This window comes from Pocillopora damicornis, chromosome 14, assembly GCF_964200805.1.
Source record: "Pocillopora damicornis chromosome 14, jaPocDami1.2, whole genome shotgun sequence".
Lineage (NCBI taxonomy): Eukaryota > Metazoa > Cnidaria > Anthozoa > Scleractinia > Pocilloporidae > Pocillopora > Pocillopora damicornis.
In genome coordinates this window covers 16,802,860-16,813,351 of record NC_142683.1, presented here as the reverse complement: position 1 = coordinate 16,813,351, position 10,492 = coordinate 16,802,860, and the positions used below count along the sequence as shown (strand labels likewise).

At 38.0% G+C, this 10,492-nt stretch overlaps 1 protein-coding gene across 1 annotated transcript; it reads left to right on the top strand.

Annotated features, from left to right (window-relative positions):
* Positions 1–376: 376 nt before the first annotated feature.
* Positions 377–10,196, top strand: LOC149034766 (uncharacterized). The gene is made up of 5 exons (XM_089194905.1): positions 377–443; positions 840–1,001; positions 1,263–1,340; positions 4,877–4,944; positions 5,428–10,196. The coding sequence occupies exons 1-5, from the start codon at positions 377–379 to the stop codon at positions 8,422–8,424; spliced, it is 3,372 nt and encodes a 1,123-aa protein (XP_089051031.1). The 3' UTR covers positions 8,425–10,196.
* Positions 10,197–10,492: the final 296 nt, after the last annotated feature.

The window sequence follows — 10,492 nt, the reverse complement described above, 5'->3', positions numbered from 1 at the left end:
TTCATTGAGAAGATTTGTGACACAGAAACCTTTGTTATTTTCTATCCTAACAGTCCAAAGCAATAACACAAAGTTATAATAAGTTGAGACTTTATTTGATCATCATATAAAATCCATTGTAAGTTTGCATCATAGGTACCATCATCATCATCACCATCATCTTTCTATTTTAATGAAACATAATCACTTTGAAACCTTCAACATTCCCTTCTTTCTCCTCGAGCAAGCCACAGGCATTTGATCTTCATCCAAGCCAAAGAGGGTGAGGGGGGGGGGGGGAAGGGGGTTTAACCCTGCCTGATTGGCGTTAGGGAATTTGAATAAAAACTGTCACATCTATTTTCCAGTAGAGTACAAGTGTAAATTATCATTGAATATGGAGGTGTTTAAGGCAGATAGTGCACTTTCACTTACAAATGTCTCAGAAGAAATAAGGTTTCAAGGTCTAGGTTTTAAAGCTTGTTCAATTAGTTTTTAAAGCTTGATCAATTAGTTGAAAGTGAAATTGCTAATTATTTCGCCTTTTACATAAGATTGTGTGGGGCATTTTAACATTTTATTAATTTTGCTCAGGGAATAGGAATTTTAGGAAACCTATCTCCAAAATCTCTCATCTCCAGGGGTTTGCCTCAAGTTGAGTGATGCTTAATTCTCATCATTATTCTTACCCATGTTGTCACCTACATTGTTAGCATCATCATAACTATTGAAAATCTGCAGATTTGAAATCTTCAGATCTTGGCAGCTCTGACTATACACGAATAATTATTAACTACGACCACAGACTTTCACACCCATTTTTTAATTTTTTTTCGAATTATTTTATTTTTTCTTTGCAGCCACAGCTGATGTTTATAGGAATGAGGGTAATGAGGCCTTCAATAAAGGAGATTTCATCAATGCTATTCATTTTTACACCAAAGGAATTAAAATGAACTGCAACGAGAAAGAACTGAAGGCCAAACTGCACATCAACAGGGCTATTGCACATTCTAAACTTGGTAAGATGATGAGAGCTTTAATATGCATTTTTTTTTCTATTTTGAAGCTATTAAGTTGTCAGTAGTGGTTTTCTGAAAAAGGTGATGATTTTGAATGCATGCCCGGAAAAATTTACATCTTATCTTGGCCTCTCAAATATAAAAAGAAGTAACCTCTTACCCCAGATATCCACGAGCATCACAAGTTTTTCCCAAAATTATAGTAATGGTAGTTGGTTTGCAACATGTATGGTTAATCAGAGATATTTATTTCAATAACAGGAAATCACCAGGATTCACTAAGGGATGCAGAAGCAGCCATTGAGTTAAATCCAACTTTCCTTAAGGCAATTGTTAGAGGTTAGATATGTTAGCTGTGCGATAATAATAGTAATAAAAAAAGAACTCAACACTCTAAAGTTAAATGAGGTTAAATGGAGTTCAATCTTGTCTCAATTGACTTTAATTAAGAGGTCGAGACCACCCTGATGTACATTTGGATCCAGCTCTTGACTGCTACGCCATTACTTCCATTAATCATGATGAGAATATTATTTTGAACGGGATGAAGAACTCAATGCGGAATGCAAAGCAAAATTTCAGCATGAATATTTTAGTTCCTTAAGTTCAATGAGTCACAGGTGTCAGATATGTTAAGAGCGTGTCCACGAGAGCACCAGAGAGTCGTGCTACATTCCATCTCACCGATTTCAATGAAACTTTACCAGTTTAAAGGGTCTACCCCAAAACTCAAAAAGACAAACTGGTTTCTGTTTTGTTTTTTTTCTGGAGGGAGATAGACAACCCCCCCTTTCTTTTCTTAGTTTTCACCAAGAAAATCGCATCAAATAGGTAAAATGTATGAAGGTCTTACTACGATGGTATTTAACCAATTACTTTGAGGATAGAACGTTTCATTATATGGAGTTGACTTCTGCGGGTAGAAGACTACAAGCGAATTTCTCAGGCGTAATTGCTTTTGATTTCTTAATTGATGTTGTCGCAACACAGTTTTTGGGAGTCACGAGACAAAAAAACTTATCAGGACCTAGTTTCATGTTCTAATGGAAATAAATAGCAAATAAAAACACATTTTCTTGAGAAATAAAGTCACAAATGACGGGGGTTCTCTGAAACAAATAGTGATAGAAAAGGCTTTCAGTTCTGGTCAATATTGACTTTTCATGGCCTACTTCCAAATCTGAGGGAACGCGCTGAGTGAATAAAAAAACATAAATGTGTGATAATGCAAGCAAGAGAATGAAAATCCAAATGAAGAAAAAGGAGAAAACATAGGAACCCGTGTTGCAGCGTGCAGATATCTTTTGTGCCAGACCTACACACCTAAGCCCGACACCACCCAGAGAAACTCGAAAGAGTTCTGTATATGAACTAGCTCGCACGTGCACGCAGGAAAGGCCATGACAATCAGCGAAAATAATAGAAAATGCAAATGATATTTGCAGTCAAAAAACAGAAAAATAAGATAACAGAAGGATTAAGAACTTTCTAGAAGTATCTTCTTGAAAAAAAAAGATGAACAATTTTTACTTCTCATGAAAAGTCACGCAGTAACCCTACAAATACTATTTCTATACGTGGAATTTCTTGATGGTGGAAAGTGGAAAAAACATTTTCCAGTCTTATTTTCTGGAAACATGGCGTAATTAATGAATTTATGGGGCTATTGTTATTTCTATCAAATAAGGGGGGCAGAGTTTCCCGTCATGCGCGGTATGGAAAAGCCGAAGTTGTTACACTCGGGAACTTGTACGTCAACAAGCAGGCGACATGTGACTTTAAAATCTCCTCTCCTGTTACAGTTTCCTTATTGTAAACTGTGCGATAATGATAATAGACGATCAAAGTATAGGCTAATGAATGTTTTGTTCTGTACAAGAGCCCTATGTCCTGATTTTAGCAAATCTTGAAAGTAATAAACGACTGAAGAAAGAAACGCAACGATATTCCCATTGATTTTTCGTCAACATGCATCTCTCTAAACGTGAAATTTTCCATTCCTACAACAAATCTCGAACGTTTTTAACATTTTTCACCTTTCTTGATCAATCATCGTGTATAAAGAACTAAAAAATGTAGTTTTATTTCGTCAAGTGACCGCCTAGAACAAGAAGTGCGTGACAGGTGTAGTTGAGAGAAACTTGTTACAATCGTAAATTTTAAAATGTATCCAAGACAAAAATACGGTAGTGCCCAAGGATTTTTTTAATGATTTTCAGAGATGAAATGATGGGTTATAAAGGGTAATTAAGATTAGTCCTGTAGCTTTCTGGCAACGGGAGATATTTGACCTCAAAGTTGTAAAATATTTAGATCAATCGAAAAGTCTAGAAACACAGTCGTATATTTGCCTCTGTTGATTGACAAGCCGTCAATCAAACTGACTGATGCCCGCGGCGGCCATTAACTAAGGATGTAAAAATATGTCTGCAAATCCTCAAGTAATCAGTTAAATACTATCGCAGTGAGAGCTTCATATATTTTACCTATTTGAAGCGATTTTATCAGTGAAAACCAAGAAAAACCGGGGGGTGGTCTATCTCCCCACGGAAAAAACCAAAACAGAAACCAGTCTGTTTTTTTTTAGTTTTGGGGTAGAGCCTTTAAACTGACAAAGTTTCATTGAAATCGGTGAGATGGCATGTAGCACGACCGCCCGGTGCTCTCGTGGACACGCTCTTAAGTCACTATCTAGCTGTTTTAGAAAGAAGGATCAGGACTTACCTAACATGGGCAGAAATTTAGGACAGTCAGCGGTTCGTGACGCGGGCTCTATTCTGTACAATAGAGGTGCGTCCGACATTGTAAATGTTTCAAGTGATTACGAAACTGGAGAGGTAAGATGTTTTATTACTTTATTGCAAAATAACAGATTGAGACCGGAAAGAAATGAGAAACTTGCGTCACGTTTATGACTAAATTGGAAGTCACGCAACCATGTCACGGAATGGATAGCGTTACGGCAAAGCACGGTTATTTTTTAATATCACCCTTGAACCAATCACTTTTCTTTATTTATATCATCTGACCTATGTAAACAAGCTAAGATACCAAGCCTTTGAAAGGAAAAATGGCGTCGGAAACCATTTGTTCGGGAAGAACCGTCGATCCAACTTCTGCGACATCCTTTCTGCGTGACTAAAGGCGAAAGTTCTGTTCGCGATGAATACTGCAAATCTTCAACTTTACGGTGATCAAAGAGAATGCCACATTCATCCAAAAAAGCGGCACAAAATGAGAGATAAGAGACCCCTGTTCGCAGCGCGATGCTCGCAACCTACCAATATTGTCTTCTTTCGCGGATGTGCCGGGTCGAAGTTTGGCTATTTCAGCCAATTTACTGTGTTTGTATGGAAGTGCAATATGACTCTTATATGGGATTTGCGTAATTTGTTTGGGATCAAAGACGAAACGAGTGTGAACCTCGAAATTTCGTCCAAAGCAGCAACTCACTAACACGATAGCACACCGATGCTCGCAAGTACGATAATTATTTTGATTTTTTCAAAATTTTTTAATATTAGAACTTTGCCATACAAATCCTTAGAAGCTTCGGACATTTTTAAAGGGCATTAGGAAAACTCTGCGCATGCTTGGCCGCCATGATGTCCTTCATTTCTGCCCATGTCTTAGTGTTTTTGTGGGAGTTGTTGATCCCAATTTAAGTGTTCTTAGAAGTTTCAGTTGTCTATAAAGCTAAATAAATCTAACTGAAACCCAATAGGGCCTGTTTATTCTTTTCCGTTTAGTTTCTTTGTTTTGTTTTGTTGTGTCTTTTTTTTTTCTTTTGGTCTGTAATGATTTCAATGGTTTCAGGTTCTTTTCTCAGAATTGAGCTACAGTAATAGTATGCCTCTTTGTGTTGTTGCCTACAGGAGCCGCTGCTTGTGTTGAATTGAAGAGATTTGAAGAAGCAATCAGTTGGTGTAATAAGGGACTAGCTGTATCCTTTGAAGGAATCGTTCATTTTTAACCGTGGGTATAAAAAAAGTTTCCATAATTTGATGTTTCAAGGGAGAAAATACAAAGAAGGGTATTAATTATGATGGGAACTTGTCAGGTCATATACTTTAAATGTGTGTGATTAAAAATATAGGAGACGTTATTACCTCATGACTTATTAATGAAATTACTCCTTTTAGCCAATTTGACTTAGTTCTACTATCCATGCCAATAACTGTTACATTAGTTTAAATAACCCTTTAATTTCCAGACCAAATTTGTCTAGAAACGATAATAACAAAGTAGTTTGCATTTAAAAAGCAGCAATGTTTTTATCATAACAAGGTCACCCTTTATCATCCCTCTTGTCCAGAGGCTTGGGAACCAAGCACGCAAATGTTAAAATGGACTATTACATATCAATATGATCAGGAACATAATCTTTTTTGTTTTTTCCACATTTTTTACCCTTAACATAAAAAAGATTGACAAAAAAAATAGGATCTTGTTGTCATTAAGACTTCAGTCTGTCAGCGAAGTGGGAGATAAGTCCATGGAGGAAGAAGATCCTATTAGTCATGACCATGGTAGTGCAAGTTCAGGTGATGTCAAGAAAGTCATAGATCTCTATAATCGGGGAGAAGAAGCCATAGAGTACCTCAACCTATATCTTAAAAAAGCTAAAGAAGTAGGAGACAAGCATGGGGAGGGTAACGCTTATGGCAGTCTTGGCAATGCTTATCACCGTCTGGGTGATTTCAAAAAAGCCATAGAGTACTACAACCTACATCTTAAAATAGCTAAAGATATAGGAGACAAGCATGGGGAGGGTGGTGCTTATGGCAATCTTGGCAATGCTTATGACAGTCTGGGTGATTTCAAAAAAGCCATAGAGTACCACAACCTACATCTTAAAATAGGTAAAGATATAGGAGACAAGCATGGGGAGGGTGGTGCTCATGGCAATCTTGGCAATGCTTATCAGGGTCTGGGTGATTTCAAAAAAGCCATAGAGTACCACAACCTACATCTTAAAAGTGCTAGAGATATAGGAGACAAGGATGGGGAGGGTCGTGCTTATGGCAATCTTGGCAATGCTTATGACAGTCTGGGTGATTTCAAAAAAGCCATAGAGTACCACAACCTACATCTTAAAATAGCTAAAGAAGTAGGAGACAAGCATGGGGAGGGTAACGCTTATGGCAGTCTTGGCAATGCTTATCACAGTCTGGGTGACTTCAAAAAGGCCATAGAGTACCACAACCTAGCTCTTAAAATAGCTAAAGAAGTAGGAGACAAGCATGGGGAGGGTGATGCTTATGGCAATCTTGGCAATGCTTATGACAGTCTGGGTGATTTCAAAAAAGCCATAGAGTACAACAACCTACATCTTAAAATAGCTAAAGAAGTAGGAGACAAGCATGGGGAGGGTAACGCTTATGGCAATCTTGGCAATGCTTATCACAGTCTGGGTGATTTCAAAAAAGCCATAGAGTACCACAACCTACATCTTAAAATAGCTAAAGAAGTAGGAGACAAGCATGGGGAGGGTGGTGCTTATGGCAATCTTGGCAATGCTTATCACCGTCTGGGTGATTTCAAAAAAGCCATAGAGTACCACAACCTAAATCTTAAAATAGCTAAAGAAGTAGGAGACAAGCATGGGGAGGGTAACACTTATGGCAATCTTGGTAATGCTTATCTCCGTCTGGGTGATTTCCAAAAAGCCATAGAGTACCACAACCTAGATCTTAAAATAGCTAAAGAAGTAGGAGACAAGCATGGGGAGGGTGGTGCTTATGGCAATCTTGGCAATGCTTATGACAGTCTGGGTGATTTCAAAAAAGCCATAGAGTACCACAACCTAGCTCTTAAAATAGCTAAAGAAGTAGGAGACAAATCCTTTGAGGCAATGGCCTACTCTTCACTAGGATGCGTTTTTGAGTTGCAAGGTGGACTGCCAAAAGCCGTTGAACATTATCAAGCTAGCATAAACCTATTTGATTCCTTGAGAGTACTTCTAAAATCTAAAGATGAGTGGAAAGTTATTTTTCGAAATCAGCATCAAATGGCGTATACGGGTTTGTGGAGAGTTCTCGTAGAACAAGGTAATGCAGATGAAGCCTTATTTGTTGCTGAGAAAGGGCGAGCTCAAGCTCTGACCGACCTCATGGAATCCAGTTTTTGTGGTGGAACAGGTCAGCACAAGGCAGGCGATGAAGATTTAGAAGTCACTGCTAAATCTCCATCGATTTGGATGAAACGTTTTTTAAAAGTTCTAAAAAACGTTCCATTAAACACTGTCTTTCAGGCAGTGTACCAAACTGACATCAATCTTTGGGTTGTTTCCGAAGGAAATCATGTTCAGTTAAGACAAAGTAAACTCAAAAGTTTTGTTTCAGAGAATAGTGGAGCCAGCCAGTCCTTTGAGTCGTTCATGCACGGTGCCTATAGGCAACTTGGTGTTTGTTTTAATGTGAAATGCGAGAATCGATCTTTGGATGCTTTGAGGGAGAACCAGTCAGAAGTGGATGAGGAAACTAAAGAAGGTAACCCTCAACTTCCCATCCAACAAGATGAATGCTTAAGCACTTTGTATGATACCGTTATGAAGCCGGTGGCTGACTTGCTTGAAGGGAATGAGCTCCTCATTATTCCCGATGGACCCCTTTGGCTCGCTCCTTACGCTGCATTGAAGGATGGTAATTCCAAATACCTGTGTGAATCGTTCATAATTCGACTCGCTCCATCTTTAACAAGTCTTAGACTCATTGCCGATTGCCCCGATGATTATCACAAAAGCAGTGGTGCGTTACTTGTAGGAGATCCATGGGAAGCCGAGGTTACTGATGGCAAGGGAGAGAAAGTCCTCGAGCAGCTTCCGGGTGCTAAAGAAGAAGTAGAAATGATCGGAAAAATTCTGAATATTAAGCCAATCACTGGTAGTCAGGCCACGAAACGTGAGGTGTTAAAAAGACTCGGTTCCGTTTCCTTAGTTCACTTTGCGGCACACGGATGTATGAAAACTGGCGAAATTGCTCTTACACCTAACCCAGACCGAATATCTACTGTGCCAACGGAGGAGGATTTCATTTTAACAATTGGAGATGTGTCGAGTGTTCAACTTCGGGCCAAACTTGTTGTGCTTAGTTGCTGCCACAGCGGCCGGGGCGAGATCAAGGCTGAAGGTGTGGTTGGCATTGCGCGCGCTTTTATGGGGGCTGGTGCTCGGTCTGTTGTGGTATCCCTGTGGGCGATTGATGACGAGGCTACTCTTGAGTTCATGAAATGCTTTTATCAACACCTTGCAGAAGGTAAACCTGCAAGCGAGTCACTGACCCTGGCCATGAAAAGCCTCAGAGAATCGGACAAGTTCCGCGACATCAAACACTGGGCGCCCTTTTTGCTGATTGGAGATGACGTCACTCTTAACTTCATGGCAAAGGGAAGAGAAAATTTAAATGTAAAATCACATAAATGAAAATTGTCTTGTTTTCTCATCCCAAAAAAAACGACGTAGGAACTTGGACAGCATAAATGTTTCTCTATTTTGAAAATTTAACTATTTTTCATTGCATTTTACTTTTTTGTTAAATAGAACTTGAGATGTGTAACTACCTTGATGAAGAAATAAAAACAGTCTATTTCAAATGTTTTGATCAGTGGAATTGTCTTTTTAGTTACCTTTAAAATTTAACTGCTTACAAAGAGAACGAAATGTAACAAGGCTTCTCTTATGAATGCCGACAGTAGTTGAAGGAGATTACAAGGTTTTTGTTTTCGTCAAAATGACACTCAGCTCTATTCCTGTATCACAATCAGTTTTATGGAAAACAATTTAAAGGCTTCTTCTTTTACATAACCATGAGCTTGTTCACCGGGTTTTAATTACCTTTATACTCTAAGCGTTTGATAAGCAAAGAAACAGTTCGTCATTTGCAAAAGTTGGCCAAATTGTTATTTCCAAAAGTTTGATTTGCAAAATTTGCAGCAATATGTTAATAAAACTTGGGTGATTTCTCTACATCATAAATTACTTTGTTACAATTTGAGATTATCTTCACAAGAGAAATTGACTAATATTATTTTCAATCTATTCTAATGCAATCTAATTTTATCAGAGCCAAGATTGCCATTCTAAGCTTAATTTGAAGAAGTAAACATCACACATAATGTTATTGAATTTACTGACCATATGTTACCGACATTAGACCGACTTTTAGAGGTGTAGCCAGCTTCTAGTCCCGTAGGCCCGGCCTGCAATTGTATTCCGCCCGCTTCCCTTTTATGATATGACTCTTGCAAATGTTGAAACAAAAATTGAACTTTCTTAAGGAACAGGCCTATAACAAGTCAAAAGCTGGCTACAACCTTGTTATTAATCGAACGAGTTTCGTCAGTTCTAGTTCGTTTTATCAAACACTTATCTTTTCGTTTTAAAGAACTACGGCGATAGGTTAAAAATTGTCCATGTAATCTAAGGAAACAGCGAAGCAGAGTTCACTGTAACTGAAGTTTCCATAGCTGTGACTTCCAATGTATGTGCTATGGAATTTGCTGTTTCTTGTAAGAAAATATTAACGCTAATTAATTGGAGAAGCAGATGAATTAAGCCATGTAGTCAATAATGGGGATTTTTTTTGGTTAAAAGGTTCATAAACAAAAATGTAAATCTAGTCCTTAGTTGGAAAGGTTCAGCGCTTTAGGATAAAACTTTCAATTTTTGAAAATTCCTTCAATTTTTTTGCATTACTTTAAATTTACCTCAGTATAATTTGAAGATGTCTGATAATACCTTTCTTAATTTTTAACAGTTTCAACTAAATATGCTTTGTATGATGTCAGTGTATTTTGTATGAAGTGTTTTGATACTATTTTTATTTGTAGTTGAAGACAATTTTTCATTTACCTTATTTTAATTAACTCACGAACTCCCAAGTTCTGAGGAAAAATTCTCCCAACTGATAAGAATGTGTTTCTTTGTTGCATTATTCTGAGAATTCGATGTAACATTACCTTTCTAGCAAAAAACTATCCTCCAGTTTTCATTTTCTGTAATTCCTATTGACACCGTGTTTGTTTAATTTTGAGAGGAGAATTTAACTATGATCAGTCTTGGGAGTAAATGGGTTCATTTAAGTGTCTCTGTTTAACGCGTATTTTACTTAAAGCCTTCGACAATTTTATGCAGTTGCTACTGCACTTATTTTTTTTTACTTCTTTGTGTAGGAGAAATATACAGTGTATAAAATTCAAAAGCGGAGTTGATTTTCATCGTCTGTCTCCTTATTCTAGGGATTCACGTGAGATGCAGAGAACAGATCTCATCTCGTGCGCGCCAAGTTGATAATCTGTGCAACTGACAGTGTCCTAACGTTCCATGTTTCAAGCCTCCACCCACTTAACAAACGCTCGTCGTCTTTTCGATTGTGTCTCTTCCTCTGTCTATCGCTCTCCATATTTCCGCACGGTTTTGAACGCCGGCGGACGTGTTAATACTGTGTGCGCCTTTTTTACCTTTTTTCCTCACACAAGTTTTTACAACTTGA

Coding starts and splice junctions, on each gene's coding strand:
- LOC149034766 (XM_089194905.1), top strand. CDS start 377: ATGGAGGTGTTTAAGGCAGATAGTGCACTTTCACTTACAAATGTCTCA. Junction 444..839: donor AGAAGAAATAAGGTTTCAAG/GTCTAGGTTTTA, acceptor TTTTCTTTGCAG/CCACAGCTGATGTTTATAGG. Junction 1,341..4,876: donor CCTTAAGGCAATTGTTAGAG/GTTAGATATGTT, acceptor TGTTGCCTACAG/GAGCCGCTGCTTGTGTTGAA.